Source organism: Poromitra crassiceps, assembly GCF_964638095.1.
Source record: "Poromitra crassiceps genome assembly, chromosome: 10".
In the NCBI taxonomy this organism is placed as follows: domain Eukaryota; kingdom Metazoa; phylum Chordata; class Actinopteri; order Beryciformes; family Melamphaidae; genus Poromitra; species Poromitra crassiceps.
Window position 1 is genome coordinate 30,257,274 of NC_139631.1, and position 18,303 is coordinate 30,275,576.

The window sequence follows — 18,303 nt, forward strand, 5'->3', positions numbered from 1 at the left end:
GAGACAGTGGAGAGAGGGGAGACAGTGGAGAGAGGGGAGACAGTGGAGAGAGGGGAGTTTTTTTGACGATCTGTGTGCAGCGTGCCGCCATTCATCAAGAGGAAGCGAGTGCGGCGAGGAACAGTAAGAGAGCTCAGTGTCGGCTCGGATCACTGACACAAACAATCAAAGCTGACACACTCTGCGTACAGCACCTGCCACTCGCAGAGCACAAATAGATCAATATAAAGGGGAAGTCATTCACTGTTTAAAACTCATATCTTTGCACCCACATCATCCTCGCGAGCGGCGCGACGTAAAAAGTGCCCGCTTAATACGTATCAATCATTTCTGACAGACGAAATGCTTATTTGAGGAGCCGACGTGAGGCAAATGCACTGTGTCAGCAGAACGGCCATTGCCAAAACTTGCCATTTGAATTTCCACTGCACCGTGCCGAGACAAATGTCCTTAGAAAATCCCTTACATGGCAATTTGTATCATTTTAATGCACGCTTTAATTCTCCATTACTTAGGAGAGGAAGTACCTGGGAAGGTAGAAAACGCATTAGAGAAAGTAAGAAATGAACAGAAGGGTCTGGGGATCTCTCGAGCAGACAATTAAATATTCATGCGTCTCCTCCTAGGACACAACAGATACAGATCATTATCATGGCAACGGCACACCACCATTTTGTTCACACATTTGCCTCTGAATCACAATGTGTTTATAAGGTCCATAAGATGCCAGGCAACTGCCAGGGCACCAGTGTTAACCCCATCGTGGACAATTACAACTGCCTCTTCATTTCCATCATTCCATCATTGCAAAAAATATCCTGGAAAATATGGCTGCAAATCTCCCCCGATATTCAGACTAAATTATTACAATTAAAACTATTTCTTGACTAGTCTGTGCATAGGGATTTCTGACTAGTCTGTGCACGGTGATTTCTGACTAGTCTGTGCACAGTGATTTCTGACTAGTCTGTGTATAGTGATTTCTGACTAGTCTGTGCATAGTGATTTCTGACTCTGTGCACAGTGATTTCTGACTAGTCTGTGCACAGTGATTTCTGACTACTCTGTGTATAGTGATTTCTGACTAGTCTGTGTATAGTGATTTCTGACTACTCTGTGTATAGTGATTTCTGACTAGTCTGTGCACAGTGATTTCTGACTAGTCTGTGCACAGTGATTTCTGACTACTCTGTGTATAGTGATTTGTGACTAGTCTGTGCATAGTGATTTGTGACTACTCTGTGCATAGTGATTTCTGACTACTCTGTGCACAGTGATTTCTGACTAGTCTGTGCATAGTGATTTCTGACTAGTCTGTGCATAGTGATTTCTGACTAGTCAGTGCATAGTGATTTCTGACTAGTCTGTGCACAGTGATTTCTGACTAGTCTGTGCATAGTGATTTCTGACTAGTCAGTGCATAGTGATTTCTGACTAGTCTGTGCATAGTGATTTCTGACTAGTCAGTGCACAGTGATTTCTGACTCGTCTGTGCACAGTGATTTCTGACTCGTCTGTGCACAGTGATTTCTGACTCGTCTGTGCACAGTGATTTCTGACTCGTCTGTGCACAGTGATTTCTGACTCGTCTGTGCACAGTGATTTCTGACTCGTCTGTGCACAGTGATTTCTGACTCGTCTGTGCACAGTGATTTCTGACTCGTCTGTGCACAGTGATTTCTGACAGTGATTTCTGACTCGTCTGTGCACAGTGATTTCTGACTCGTCTGTGCACAGTGATTTCTGACTCGTCTGTGCACAGTGATTTCTGACTCGTCTGTGCACAGTGATTTCTGACTCGTCTGTGCATGGTGATTTCTGACTCGTCTGGGCACAGTGATTTCTGACTCGTCTGTGCACAGTGCATGTGTCTCCTTGAACGTCGTAGCCACGCGCCGAGGGACGTCACAGCGGCTCACAATGATAGCGACTCATTCCAAAATGCATTACAACTGCCTCAGTCCTCTCCTGCCTTCAGCTTGGGGGGAAAAAGCGAGAGAAGAATAGCACTAATGTACTCTGGATGACCTCCACTTCCTAAAGAGAGGAGAAACCAGCCCTCTCTCTCTCTCTCTCTCTCTCTCTTTTTTTTTTGGGGGGCTTTTCAGTCCCCATCAAAGAGGAGCAAAAGGAGGGACAGCATTCCCCTGCTCGCCGTCATTAATCATAGCTTTTCTGGGAGCAAGCGCATATTAATTTCTGTCATCCCAAACATCATTTGGTATTGTTATGGCGCGGCTTAGTCCTCATTCACCAGCAGACGCTCTAGCCGCCGCTCCTGGTTGAGGGGAGACAGGGCCTTGTGTGGCTGTGTTTCAGAGCAGGAGGCCGTCATCCCTGGGGCTCTGACACCAATTAAGCCGTTTCACCGGGAGAGGAAAACAGGGCCCGCCGACTCACTGTAACATGAGCCAGCACCTAGCGTCTGGCCCCTCGCCATCTTTCCATTACTTCAGAGACACACAAACGTGAACTTCAAGGGCTTTTTTACGCAAAAATAAAAAAAGATGGTAGATGTGACTGGAGCGCGATCACACGATACCGACCCGCTGGGCGAGATTCTGACAGGAGGGATTTCAGACTCGGTGCATTCGAGCAGCAGCACCAGCAGTGAATCGTCATCAGCTCCATCGATACAGTTTCTGTATATACTGTATATACTGTATGTACAGTACCTTGCAAAAGTCTTAGATAGGCACCATAGATTTATTTGTTTTTTTTTTATATATCAATTTTGGCTTAGATGTTTATTTGTTTTATCCAACAGTGTGTCAGTAGGCTGCTCTTTATAGTAATGTTTTGATATTCACAAACTTTTCATTTCATTATATTTGAAAGCATCTTCGCTTGACAGATTTCTTCTCCTTCCATGTACCTACTCTGTAAGACTTTTGCACAGTACTACTGTATATTCAAATTGACAGACAATACCTGACACAATATAATAATAGTATGATGCCACAACTCAGTAGTTTTTTTACATCTTTTTTTCCCCATAGTTGCCTTTTGGCAGGCAGCAGAGGGAGCAGAGAGGAGCTTGTCTTCGGGGCTGAAGCAGAAATAATGCAAGGTTTGTTATGAATTAAATATTAGAAATCTTAACACAGCAGCCAATAAGAATTATTTGCCTTATTAAAGCAGCAGAAGACGCTGATTAAATTTTCATTGCATTGCAGTCTTTTTCCCATTTCTGCCTTCAATATATCATTCTAATGTATGAAACATGTGGGAACAATGGCATATGGAACAATGAGGGGGAGACGAAGGGGGGGGGCTTAATTTCCAGCTTGCAAATGAGGAGGAAGACGGCACAGATTTTCCCTTTTCTGGAAAACAATCTGATGTAAAGAGAAGAAAGGTGACAGCAAAGGTATTGTTCTGTCAGCTGACACTGATAACAAGCCACACACTGCCACCGGGGTGTCAAAATATTACAACTGATTACATTTTTTTTAAACTAACTTTCTGCCGGTGCTTCGAATTCAGCATCTCTTTATGGACAGAAATGTATCACCTGTAGGAGTATAGCAGACCCTCCTCTGTCCTACGATTCCCCTCTAAAAAAAGTGGGGGGTTAACTACCTACAAACAGTTAATTAACAGTATATTTTTATCAAATAGTTTAAATAAAGAAAGGGTTAAATGAGCCAAAGCAAAAAAAAAAAAAAAAAAAAACTTGATAAATACAGGATTATTTTCAGTGCACTTGCACTCACAAATGATAGGTCACTCAGTTGTCCGCATATAATGTGCACAGAGTAAATGAACATCATGGTATCTATTGTCCCATGAGGGAACCTCTTCCCTGAAACACTAGAGCTAATGAAATAGGGACCTATAAATAGCAGTATCATTACTGAGAGAGGACTCTTGCTTTGCACCAGTCTTCCCATCTAACCCTTTTTACACTAATAACCGCTCTCTATATGGCAATACACACTGTAGCTCGCCATCCAATACAGTACTGAACATTAAGACGGGATCAGATGCCGATCAAGTAACTCACAGAATGTTTAAAAATAAAATAAAAATAATGAGTTCGTTCTATAAATGCAATGCTGAAAGGCACTTGAGGTCAAAATTCAAAAAATACACAGTGAGACAAGTTTCTGATAATTAGCACATGAAAAGTATAAGCACGACCACAGTCAGCAAGGGTCATTTTAGATTCGACTTCAGTGTGTTTCAGAAAGCCAGTGGCAGGTTGACAGCTTTTTAACTTTGGCTGCTTTAGTGCTGACAGAAATTACTGAGGCAGCACAAATTGAACTTATTTTGTAAATGCATGTCAGATGAAAAGTGTGAAATATTGAAAGGAGCTGTTGCTGGCATTACTTTTTTTTTTTAAGAGCAGTGAAAACTCCCATATCGCACTGTTTGCTACATTTATTTTTTACTTTTTTACTTTAATTTCACGATTGAACACAGTGCAATTTACGTCTGACAGGTCAAAGGTCTCTTTCTTGCTTTGATGAGACTACAGCTGCGGTGATGCATTCAAGGGGAAAAAAAAAAAAAAAAAGACGCCTTGCTAACTCATGCCACCACCGCCCTGACAAGACAAGTCACCCCATTCCTATTTGTACGTACTTCAAACATTTCTTCAAAAAAACACAAATGTGCCATCTATTTCTGCGGGGGGGGGGTTAGCATGTAAACTAGCTCCTCCCTGGCTGGCTCAGGTACACCGATGCGGGGCAAGCAAAGTCTCTCTCCACCAGCCACACACTCCTCCTGCTATAAACTCATTTCAATCAATCCTTCCCTTTTGCATCCCAAGCAGCCTCTGCTGGCTGCCACCGCCTGAAGATAACTATTTCACCACCTCTGTCATGCCTAATTAACAACTCAGATGTACAATTTGGAAATTTCGCAATTAACCTACTAAAATATTGTTGGAGGATGCTAATTGTTATGCCAGTTGCCATAAAGACTCATTTGCATAACGTATGTGCAAAAAACAATTATGAGCTGTTGATCGCACAGGAGCCCCACGGAAAGCGCTCGGAGCTATGGAGGGGCGGGTGGGGAGCGGAGGAGACGTGCAAGATGGGTGCTCGCCTGTGCAGATGGAGGGGCATCAACAGCACTGAATCATCCCACAAGAAGCAGCTTTGAACGTGTGCAGGCCAGGAGTTGTGTGGTAGATACCAGGCAGCACCGACACAGAGGCATCTATCTCTGCTGCACACAAGACCATTTTCCCCCTTCCAAATGAACCTGATATGTATTCTTTGTTTTGTTTTCTCTTTTCTCCTCTCCCCCTCTCATTGTCTGCCTTCTCTTTCTTTTCATCTTTGCTGATGGGAAAACAGAGCGTATTTGGGCGGCTAGTCAGATAATAGCCACATCTTCCCCAATCCGCCCCTGCATGCTATAGAGGAGGAAGCACCAGTGGCCCTGCTGCCATTGAGCCAGTCAGGAACCCAGCTGTGAGCGAGCCATTCTGCACAACACTATCTAGTCCCTGCAGCCGCATCACCGGGGCAGTCCCAGACAAAAAGCAGCCAAAGTCAATTGTCTCTCCTGCTGAATAGCTTTCTGTTCTCTGTCATACATTTTACTGGGCCGTTTTCAGCACTACTGAAACCATAGGGTGTAAAAAAAAAAAAAAAAAAAAAGATGCAATGACTGACATCTGCTCTAGCAATAACAATAATAATAATAATAATTGTAATAGTAATGAGAATTTGGAATGAGAAGGCTCATTAACTGTTTGTCAAGAAGCATTGAAATTAATGTTCCCTATAGATTTGGGGAATGCTTACCTCCTCCGTCCTAACTCTATTTACTCCAGGTAATGCTTTTAGTCAGCCTTGCATGTGGTTAATTACAGGCTCATCCTGAGCAGTACTTAGCTCACGCGGCGCTGCTAGCTGAACAACACATATAGCCTCAGACGAGCAGATAAACAACATACACAAGAGTATGTTTAGCAGGTGGGCAAAAAGGCACAGCAAACGTGTCCGAAGACGCAGCTGTGGCACGGGCTCGGACTGCCGGTGCCGCCGCTCCCCTGATCCACTGGATCGGAGCATTTTATCAGCCCCGACTCTGCTGCTCGCTCTCTCTCTCTCTCTCTCTCTCCCACCTCTGCAGAGCAGACCCCCCGTCTCTGAACCCGCCGAGTCAAAGGTCAGCAAAACAACAAGTCAATACGCAGCCAAAAGGAGCGCTATGCAGCTGAGAGAGCTGTGGAGAGGGGCTAAGCCCTCTCTGTGGCACACCGTCATTTAGCCTGTAATAGTTTTCTGTAATCTCTTTCTATTGATTAAACCTCACATCAAAGTGGAGTCTTTGCTACAGAACCTCTCTTTCTCCTGGTCAGAAATACCGTATGGAGGTCATCTTTCACCTTTTGTTATTCTTGCCCCGCGCCCCGCTGCTGCGAGCCCCTCTTCCTCGTCCAGCACGAGAGCAAGACAAGGGAGCAGCCAGCAGGATAAAACAAGCCTAGCGTAGAGGAATCACTGCAAAGAGCCATCGCAATCGCAGGCATTTCCAGCTCAATGTGTCCATTGTCTTCCCACTAGAAGCCATGGGGGCAAAAAGGTACAGCATCAACACAGCGTCTGCTGCTTTTTTTCCCCCTCTCTTTTTATAAAAATGTATCTATCAATGTTTCTGTTGTCCTGAAATGAAAAAAATGTTGAAAAATACAACATTAATTGTTGTATGCACGTGTTGTAAATGTGCAAAAATGTAAAAGAAAAAAGAAAAACATATCCACTCACAGACTAAAAGGACAAAGAGCAGCACTTGCCTACACAGAATCTAAGCTGATCTAAATGCAAAAGCAAGAAAAAACATTTTGGGGGGGAAAAAAACCTCCTGCTAAAAACACTCAATTTACTGACAGGCAAACGACTTCATGCTGTCACTTAATCTCATTTCTTGCATAATGCCTCTAATTAGCATATCAAAGTGAATTAATACTTGGAGGGCATTAGCATTAGCATTAGCAATGCAGAAATATGCTGCAGCTCTACAATCAAGAGTTGGAGGAAGTGCCAGAAACTTCTAAACACTGAAAAGTCTGCAGAGTGCCTCTCTATTACCAGAAGATCAACTTCTACCATTATTAGTATGATGGTACTTCTTTTTAACTCTGCCACCTCTCTATACAGTAGACCACAACGTTACAATGCTGATGCAGCTGCTCAGATGCAAACAGCCTTTAAAACCCATATACTGTATCATGGTATGTTATAAGAATTCTAACTATTCGTCTGTTACTCTCTGCACGCTGCACAATGCTTCTCGATGACATGATACATGCGTGGAGCAATTACGCCGATGACCGCTGGACCGCTTTGAGAGTCGTTATTAAAAGTCATTTTGGCCCAAATGGCCGGTCCCAGGGCTAACAGACCGCCGGTCCCAGGGCTAACACACAGCCGGTCCCAGGGCTAACACACAGCCGGTCCCAGGGCTAACAGACAGCCGGTCCCAGGGCTAACACACAGCCGGTCCCAGGGCTAACACACAGCCGGTCCCAGGGCTAACACACAGCCGGTCCCAGGGCTAACACACAGCCGGTCCCAGGGCTAACAGACAGCCGGTCCCAGGGCTAACACACAGCCGGTCCCAGGGCTAACACACAGCCGGTCCCAGGGCTAACACACAGCTGGTCCCAGGGCTAACACACAGCCGGTCCCAGGGCTAACACACAGCCGGTCCCAGGGCTAACAGACAGCCGGTCCCAGGGCTAACACACAGCCGGTCCCAGGGCTAACAGACAGCCGGTCCCAGGGCTAACAGACAGCCGGTCCCCGGGCTAACAGACAGCCGGTCCCAGGGCTAACACACAGCCGGTCCCCGGGCTAACAGACAGCCGGTCCCAGGGCTAACACACAGCCGGTCCCCGGGCTAACAGACAGCCGGTCCCAGGGCTAACAGACAGCCGGTCCCAGGGCTAACAGACAGCCGGTCCCCGGGCTAACAGACAGCCGGTCCCAGGGCTAACAGACAGCCGGTCCCAGGGCTAACAGACAGCCGGTCCCAGGGCTAACAGACAGCGGCCTCGCTGCCATTTGAACGGACATGAAAGGGCTGAGGAAGCCCTCTGTACGATGCTGCCGGAGCCAGTGAATGGCTCACTGTGTGCTAGAAACACAGGCCGGTCAACAAGGCCACCGGACCAGCTGAGCTCTGTCAATGGCTAAGAGGGGGGAGGCTGTGACTCTAAACCACAGGTTAACCACACACACATGCACGCAAGCAGACACACACACACACACACACACACACACACACACACACACACACACACACACACACACACACACACACACAAACTCTTCCTCACTCTTCTGTCTCTCACATGTACATATTCCCCTGCCTATTCACTCTTCACACACACATCTAAGTTCAGTTGTTGTCATTTTCATGTTTGTTTTGTTCATACTGTATTCATGTTATTTTTTACAGAGTGAATTAAACCACTTAAAACATTCCAACGATAGCCATCACGGGAGTTCCGACAAATAAACTGGTAAACAATCTAATTTCGGTCATTTACTATAGCAGAGCGACTCATACATATTTGAAAAGACGTAAAAAATGTGTTTGAAAATGTAAAACCGAGGTCCGAGTTCTACAGGTGAACCGGTGGGACGGCACCAGTGGACGGCACTTTCACATCAACTCCACGATGGTGTATAAAATAATCCTCTCTTCTCTCTTTCTCTATCCCTTGCATTGTGTGTGAACTCAACAGGCGTGTTATCACCTCGGCTAGACCAGCGGACCCTTTGCCTGCCCCCTCTGGACGCCACCTGTGTTGGGGAAGTTCATAAAGTTTTATGATCTCCCCCAAGTCAATGTCCTCATAAACCACACAAAGGTCACAAATCTGGCAAACCGTCATGTTTGCCAAATTAAACAAAAATCCACATAATTCTTCTGCTCTCGCTATATATTTTTTCTTTTTTTTTTGTCTTTGACTGGGGAAACGCACGATATGGTCGATGAATGGTCACACAGTAGTTTTGACTTCTGTTAAAGCAATCTGTTCAGTAGCACTTTTTCTCCTGATAGAAATGTTGAACCTAAGCGTAGTGTTTAACTTAAGAGCAGAGCAATCACATAAATATTCAGCACAGTAAATGCTGTCTGCAAAAGCCTATACCATGTAAATGAGAATAAAACCGTACGTTATCATTTAGGAATATAAAGTGCTGCAGACTATTACTGTACATGTGTTGCGTGACTACTGGGGAAAAGTGCAGAAAGTATAGCATCTAGGCTTTACACTGCAATCTGTCTTTACAACGGCGACCTTTCTAACACATTCTATAGGCTATAGCAGAGTATGAGTTATAAGAAAAGTTATAAGACAAGAAAACACTATAACAATAATTTCATCTCTCTCACTCGTGTGTGTGTGTGTGTTTGTGCACACACACACACAGGCACACACACGTTTGAAGTTTTTCAAGCCTGGATGTCTTAACGGTGATTTCTACAGCCAGTATGCCATATGCCTCAGTTTAGTAGAGCAACACAAATATTTTCTACACACTGAATTTGGGCAAAATTCAACATTTCCCCGTTTTGCCTACATGCATATGTCATGTATCATTTGCACTGTCAACCTTAATTACTGACTCTCCTAATTTTGCACTGCTAGTTTTATTAAATAATCGTGCATTCAATTATTGATTGCAGAGTTACCTTCATATGTTGAAAATGTGACAATTGTTGGTGCTGTAAAGCATGCATTGTGTGTGAGCCAGAGCATGATATGCTATAGGGACCTCCCCGTCGGGTTACAGTGTGCCAGGGTGCTGAGGGTGAAAGCCGGAGCACACTTTCTGCTTCAATCCATGCAGCCATGGACAAGATGCTTCTGCACAAACATGAGTGTGGTGTCTGTCGTTAATGATAAATCAACCTAAGCCGTTTCTGGAACCATAGGAGTTTTCCTAACGCACAAAGACGCAGGACAGTTTAAAAACACTGACTGCCTGACTGATTGACTGACTGACTGCCTGATTGATTTGGGTAAAGTTGCCCCATAACCTGCAGGCTGCCACCGGATCACTGGAAGGTAAAGATGGCGGTGTGATATTGTATTGTGGCTCCACTCTCCCTCCCCTTTGAGTATCTTCAGGTTTTTATCGTGTGCACTTTTAACGCTTTCATAGAATCTTACCTGTCTTTTCTTTGATTTCACAGAGAACGCTGAAGAGTGCAGGTTTCATTCTGTGACAGTTCAGTCCATGTTTCCTGTTTCAGTATAAGACAAAAATAAATATTGAAATATGGTCACTGTAATACCACATTTATTATACATTTACAAGCAAATTGATTAATTTAGATATTAATTTTGGCCGGCACTATATCTTATTATGTTCCAACCACCGTGAATGTCAGACATGTCTCTCAAAAGTTATCCTGTAGGAACCTACTGTACTATAGTTCAGTCTTTGCTCAAAGTTCTACAAAAAAATAATATATATATATATATACCAAAAAAATATTAGCTAATTAGATTATGATAGCCTACAACAAATAATGCTCGGTTATAATTTTATGACAATTTATATCAATTATATTATATCAATTAATATTATGAACTTACTAACTTTGGTTACGAATTTCCTTCTTTTTTGGGAGTTACTGCAATAGCCTAGTGCATCATGCAGCATACCAATTATGTTTTTACTGTAGGCCTACCATGATTTAAAACAGACTAATGTAAAATCATTGAACAAGTGGGACATGTGTGCACTAAAACTTTCTGAACAAAGCTTAGTCAGGCTCAAGTTGAGATAGGCTACAAGCTGACTAAATAACATGCTGTTATTATCTCAGTGACAACTTTCTAATGTGTTACCAATGTAGTGAGGCATGCACCTCTGCACGGCTATCATATTAAAGACACTCCAGCAGCCTATTGTTATGCATGGGGGAGTTGAGTTAAACGGGCAACATCTCAATAATGATGCGTTCAGCGTTTTGGGGGGGGGCGAAGTTAGGAAAACATATAAATTAACCAACTTTGCTTGCGCCTCGTCCAGACTTTGATCAGTAATGGTCATTATTTGATGAAGAATGTCACCAATGTCTTGTTTTCTTCCGTCCCCGTCCGTCCCATCGTGTCCATGTGGAGGCGGCAGTGACATGCCTCCTTGTACCGAGTGGCCAGCCAGACTGACACCGCCGAGGGACTGCATGATCCGGGCTTGTTCGTCCATAGTAGCCGCTATAGAGTCTGTGCACTGAGCCACACAAATTGAAAAACTCATATACAAAATCAGCGGGGCTACTGCATGTGCCGCAAAAAATAAGATGCACAGCCGTGTGGTTCTTCCGCGATGTGGAGCAAACGCGTATTAAAATAAGAGACGATCAGTGATGGTTTCGCGTAAATCTTGTGTCCAAGTTCTCGCTATCCTGTGGCGTTTTTACGCGCGGTCCAAAGTGTCGAAACGCACGATAATGTTTGTCCAAAAATGCATAAGGCTGTTTGAATTTTTTTGTTTTTCAAAACTTCGTCAAAATTGACAGTCGATGTCCATCGTATCCCGCACGAATCCTCATGCCAATTTGTCTTTTCTCTGTGATTTGACGGGTGCTGGATAGAAACGCTCCTTGGTGATCTCTCATTTATTAGCGCTCTTCATGGGATTCCCGGCGCATTTCCTCTCCAAAATGTCCAAATCCTCCTCGTAAACAGCAGGCAACAAAATATCCAATGTGGAAAGGTGTCAACAAATAAGAAAAAATCTTATAGGCTTGCATGTATGTTGCCAACTATAAATACAGAAATGATTCCCGCGACAACTGAAAATATCTAGAAAAATTAAACAATCTGCGGCATAGGTGTCCAAATGTGACTATAAAAAATATGAAATGTAGAAAAAGTTGGGAGAATTGTAAAAAAAAAAAAAAAAAAAAAGACAGCGAGAAGAAATTAATTAGGCTGCACGTTGTATAAAGGCGATGCGCAAAAAATATCTTGCCCTGCTGAAATTTATGAGCTCCAGCCTCTGCCTGTGTGTGTTTTATGTTGTTTGATGGCAGCGGTAGTGAGCGATTGACAGTGTGCCAATGCCACTCACTCAGTGCAGACGTGTCAGAGCAGGGAACGGGGTAAAAAAAAAAGAAAAGGGGGAAAAATGAAAGAAAAAAATACAAAATACGAAATGAAAATGCACGCTCCGCCCTGCAGAGGAGGGGTCTATATTCTTGTCACTTCTCGCCTGAACACCGAAAAACAAAATGTTAAGAGCTAGTACTTAGGATGGTGATTATAATGATGAAAGCACGGCAGAGTCCCCCCTCTCTCTTTTTCTTGCAGCAGCAGCAGCGGCAGAATATCCTCGTTTCCTCACGCGTGCACGGGCACCTATGTGCATATTCTCTACCTCTAATAAAGATTTACCCTTGCAGCAACACAGGTAAATGCATAATGAGAGTTTTTGCACAGTTTGATGTAGAACTGCATAGTCCCTTGTAAGCCTTGGTTCAAGGCAGGCAAGCAGTAGACATGTTTATATTATTGGAAAGTGAAGCTCGTCGACCAATCACCGACAAGAATGACTAGGAATGACGAGCGATGTGTCCTATTACTGGCAGATGCATGATGCCGAGAGCCCGCCCACTCCATCCCTCCATCTTCAGCCTGCTAGTACAAAAGGATGGCAACTTCTGATTGGTCGTTGCTACGAGTGACATCCATTGCACAAGCAGGCGGCGCTGCTCGGTGCTCCTCCGCAGTTGCTATGGCAGCAGACAAGTTGTTGAGCTGGATGCAAGGCAGCAAATATAAGCATCTATTGATTGGGAAAAATAATAATAATAATATAATAACGGGGGTTTGTTTCCATTTTGCAAACACTTCATAATGTGCTTTATGGGCACATTTGGGTTCTCAAAGTGGGGTCCGGGGAACCCCCAGGGGTCCCTGAGAGGGTTCCAGGGGGTTCCCAGAAAAAAAGGTGAAGAATTTATTTTCAATATAATTCCATCCATAAGTAACACAATGACAGAATGTATGACTATTTTGGTCATGGGTTTCATACATTTTCTGTAATAAAACATCTAAAAGCAAAAATCGTATCAGATTGGGGACCCTGGAACAAAACCTTATCAAATGGGGGTCTGTGGTCTAATTGTGTCAGTTTAGGGGTCCTTGATGTGATCAACTTTGAGACCCACTGAGTATGGGGCTTTACGGAAAGTAGTTTAGATTTTCTTATGTCGCAGTTTCACTTTCATGTTGTGTTTCCATTTGCCTTGTCCTAATGTAAGGCCTCGATGTTGAACTTTTGACTGAGGGCTTTTGTTTGGCATTAATGCTGCTACCATTTCCAGTTCAAGTATTAGCCTAGATTCTCCAGCTGCCAAAACAATAATTATTAACATCATTCGTCCCACAACCACGAGTCAGACAAGCAATAATATATAGGCTATTAATGCCATGGCTACTAATGTAGCCTACTGTGCAGCCTGGAGACGTAAATAGGAGATTGATCTTGTAGGCCTAGACTTGCAATGTTTGGCTGAACTTAAACATCCAAATAAGCTCTGTAATAGTAGCCTAGGGCTCTCAATTCCAGTCCAGGAAATGTGCAGTGGCCTTATCCCCAGAGAATCCTGCTGGTAACTGTCACAGACACTTTCTCCAATTCATTCTCACTCTTCGCTCTCTGAAGTGGTAGACTGATGAGACAAACAGAGTTTGGAGTCGGGACAAACTTCACTCCTCTTTAGCTCTGTGGCCAACTGCTGATTGTGAGGAACATGAACTGTATAGGGGAAAGAGTCTAACTGGTGTTTTTGTATTCAGTGATGATTCTGTTGGTGGTGAGCGATTCAATCTTAAACCAGCACGAATTCGCAATGGCTGCGACCACATATGCGAATTTCTGAAATGCAGGATGGCAGGGGCCCTGCCCTACTCTGCCTCTGCCACCCTGCATTTTGAAATAGCTCCACCACCGCCACCTTTTAGCCAATTGGCATGATGAACACAAACACACACTTTCACGCACACACACACACACCCACACCCACACACAGTGAAAACAATACGCTGTTGCAGCAGGGGGGTCTGGAACAAGACCATTGCTAATAATACTGGAAGACTCTTGCCTCCACACTGCATTTATATTGTGTGCCACCGGTTCATATTTTGCAGTAAATCTGATGGATTATTTTATGACAGTAAGAGAGATTGCTATGGAACCAAACAGGTAGAGGGCGCCGTTCTTCCAGCGCAAACAAAGCTAAAGCTTTCAGTTTCTCGCGATGGCAGGAGTGAAAAGCAGATGCAAAAATCCCTTTCCAACGTGTTTATCCTCTTCAGTTACAGTAAGTGAAAAAGAAAACAAACGAGTGATGCCAGGGAGAAGACCTTTTTTTTTTTTAGCGGGGGGTTCCTATCTGGATGAAACCCCAGGGGAGCACGGGGAGAACATGCAAACTCCACACAGAAAGGCCGTTTTTGACGACTCCACCTGGACTGTAGGCACTGAGGACATGGGAATGGGGACACACCCTCAGCGCCCACAGCGTCCCAGGCGGGAATCTTGCTGTGAGGCGACAGCGCTACCACTGTGCCCCCTATGGGGGGTTATGAGAAATGTGGTCTTAAATACCACTGGTGAGAAATAGAGGCTACCAATCATCTCCACCATGGTCTAATATTTTTTACAGTAATTATATCGAGTTATCACAATTCATTTGCCAATGGTATATTGATGTCTTTAAAATGCTACGCATTGCACCTTTAATTAATTATTCATCTGAGACACTGGCTTACTTAATAATATAACTCACAAATAAGAGTCTGGACGTAAAAGTGGTTGATGATAATGAGATTAACCATTCAGCATCAACAATGTGATGACGAAAATCTTCATACTTGTGATTGGAACAAAGCAGCGATATTCTATTGTTGGACTATGTGGCCACAGGATATGATTCATCTCTATGATTCACTACTGAGTGAATGTATAAATCATTAGAAAAGTTGGGAACAATTGCAGCCAAAGACATTACAATTGAGGCCAGGAAAAAGTTAGTCATTACTTAAAAACCTGTCCAACTTTTAGACGGAGGAAGTGCGCACCACCCTGCCTTGCTCATCACGCGTGGGACTAGAGTCGAGTGGTTCTCAATTTGCAGTCCAGGCAGGAACTACCAGGGAAACTTTCGAGGATGTCTCAAAAATCAATCTATCCGTTGTTCTATTTGGCGGCTCTTGGCCACGAGGAAAAACTTTGACAACCCCTGGCATTAGATGTCTGAATGAACGTGTCAAATGTGTCACCGTTAAGCACCACTCCTGGGACATAATTGGCATTGTTCAAGTAATAACAATGTGTTAAAGCTGAAAAGATCGCATGCGTTAAATTCCAAAGTTGGAAATTTTAATAGTGTAAGATTTCAACACGCGGGGGAAAAAACTGATTGCCTTTAGCGGGCTGTGTGGTTGGGCTCATTCGCTTGACCTTGAAGTATAGGAGCGACACACTCTTGAGTTTAGCGAATGGGAGTCCCAGGACTACTGCATTTATCATTGAAATACTGAGCTGTCAAGTCACACTACATACCTGTCAAGAAGGGCTCAAAGGTACAGCTCCGGCTCCTCTCCTCTGTTGCAGTGCATGATTCTTCATTGCATTGCATAGCGGGGCCTATTCACCATTGTTTTCAGCCATATGTCAACATAATTCATTTCCGTATGTGACAGCGCCTTCGAATATAAGACACTGTGGCACTACTAGTTCACAACGCCGTGTTTACATAACCAAGGGGTTATGCTATCCACTCTTTATAAAAAATAAAAAAATTACTGCGCTTTCTTTCACATTACTGCAATCTAAAAATGATCCACGCCGATTTTTTTGAAGGCAATATTACTGAAATGTATTCTCTCTAACTTGACGAGATGCCTCCATGTACGTTAGGTTAAATAAAGTGACAATGCATTCTTTGTAACTTGACGAGATGCCTCCATGTACGTTAGGTTAAATACAGTGACAATGCATTCTTTGTAACTTGACGAGATGCCTCCATGTACATTAGGTTAAATACAGTGACAATGTATTCTCTGTAACCTGACGAGATGCCTCCATGTACATTAGGTTAAATAAAGTGACAATGTATTCTCTGTAACTTGACGAGATGCCTCCATGTACATTAGGTTAAATAAAGTGACAATGTATTCTCTGTAACTTGACGAGATGCCTCCATGTACATTAGGTTAAATAAAGTGACAATGTATTCTCTGTAACTTGACGAGATGCCTCCATATACATTAGATTAAATGAACTGACAATGTATTCTCTGTAACTTGACGAGATGCCTCCATATACATTAGATTAAATACAGTGACAATGTATTCTCTGTAACTTGACGAGATGCCTCCATGTACATTAGGTTAAATAAAGTGACAATGTATTCTCTGTAACTTGACGAGATGCCTCCATATACATTAGATTAAATGAACTGACAATGTATTCTCTGTAACTTGACGAGATGCCTCCATATACATTAGATTAAATACAGTGACAATGTATTCTCTGTAACTTGACGAGATGCCTCCATGTACATTAGGTTAAATAAAGTGACAATGTATTCTCTGTAACTTGACGAGATGCCTCCATGTACATTAGGTTAAATAAAGTGACAATGTATTCTCTGTAACTTGACGAGATGCCTCCATATGTGCGTTAGGTTAAATACAGTGACAATGTGATTTTGAACGAGGTAAAGGCGGCGTAGGAGTAAGCACCTACGAGCGTGGAGACAACACTCTGTCACCATGCTTCTCGTCGTGACATCTGAAAAGACCCACAGGTGCTGTAGAAAGTGCCCGTGTTGTCATATTTCATTTAGGCATCCTTCTGCAAAGCCGTAATTGCCTGATTAGCTTGTTAATTAGGAGATTAGCATTTACTGATAGAGTGGCTTGCTCTGTTGTGACGAGAGTAACACAGATTAACCGAGAAGTTATGGGTGTATGATTTCACAATTCCGCTGTCCGCAAAAGAGGTCACAAATCATAAAAAGATTTGCGAAATCACGGCTGGTTTTTACACCAGAGAATGATGCTTGTCTTTTTTTTTTTTTTATGTCGTTTTTCGTATCAGGGCGCTTATTAATGATGTCATGGATGGTCAAAGAATGCTGATGCGCAGTAGAAGCAATACGTCACACAGTGGTGTCTCGCAATGAGATACCTCCTGGTCTGAGTGTCGCCTGTTGCTCCGGGAGATCGGAGGAAATGGCCGAGCAGACGGTGCCAGAGACATTACTAAACCAATTAGCAACAGTCTTTCATTTGGTTTGGATACTTTATTCTTATTTATGTCCTGGTATTTATCACCGGCATGCATGCGCTTAATCTTCATTACTGCTGCGCATGTGGAAGCAGAGAGAAGCAGCCTGAATATGTATCTGCTCTCATTTAGTGGACAAAATTAATATGCTTTAAATCCTTTGCCTTTAAACAAAATCCTATCTAGGGGTCAGAGTTCAAAAGATCAGGCAGCAGTATGGCACACAGAGGCGGTGCTTGAAAGGTAGATAACTATGTAGGAAATATTGTATCGGCTGGTATGTGTTGTTCACTCCCCCTATGGTTATTATGTCATTTCAAGTGAAGTGTTAGTGTGGGAGGAAAACTAGTAAACCGCTCAGATTGTTAAATGCACAATAAGCGTTCTGATATATAACACAGTTTGAGTGGAGCCATTTTTGATGGCGACTTTGCAATTTGTGGTTTGACTCCAATAACTTCAATAAAGAACACTCTCCTCTCCCACCATCAAACTGGTTATATTGGGATAGCTCCCCTCCTAGATGTGAATGTGTGCAACTGTGCAGGACCAGTGCCGAAGAAGAAGAAGAAGAAGAAGAAAAAAAAGCGCTTCTGGTTTCAGTCAACTTTGCCTGGAAAAATTATGTTTATTTCCTTATAAGCCCGACGGCGAAAAAGTATCACATCCCCGGGAAGCCGTTTCTTTTGGAAGTCAAGACAGATGTGAGAGATCAGGCCCAGGCAGTAATCAGGAGGGGAAGGTGAGAGGTACACAGCTATACTGCTCGCCGTGATCAATCATACTATACTTGTCCTCCCTCGACTCTGCCTGTTACACTGTCTCCGCTGAATGCGCTACTCTCTTTGCTTAAAAATTATTACACAGGCCATAAACCCAGAGAGGTGCGTGTCCTGCTAATGTGGCTACATGCAGTGGCTGCGGTAACCTTTCCGATTGGGCCAGCAGCCGTGGTGGCTTGGACACGGGCCATATATCGCGCTCGATACACCCAGACGCGCTTTGA

General features: G+C 43.6%; 1 protein-coding gene across 5 annotated transcripts in view; it reads right to left on the reverse strand.

Moving 5' to 3' along the window:
- LOC310784037 (pre-B-cell leukemia transcription factor 3) overlaps window positions 1–11,252 on the reverse strand; it is a gene marked incomplete at both ends in the record, with an annotated part of 84,007 nt that extends 72,755 nt beyond the window's left edge. For 3 of the 5 annotated variants that reach the window (XM_083644992.1, XM_083644995.1, XM_083644994.1), the window contains 2 exons: window positions 10,157–10,230; window positions 11,005–11,201. In XM_083644992.1, coding sequence (XP_083501118.1) covers window positions 10,157–10,230; window positions 11,005–11,201 — 271 coding nt within the window. Of the gene's footprint in view, window positions 1–10,156; window positions 10,231–11,004 lie in introns of all 5 variants that reach the window. The other 2 variants (XM_083644991.1, XM_083644993.1) reach the window with 2 other exon arrangements.
- Window positions 11,253–18,303: the final 7,051 nt, after the last annotated feature.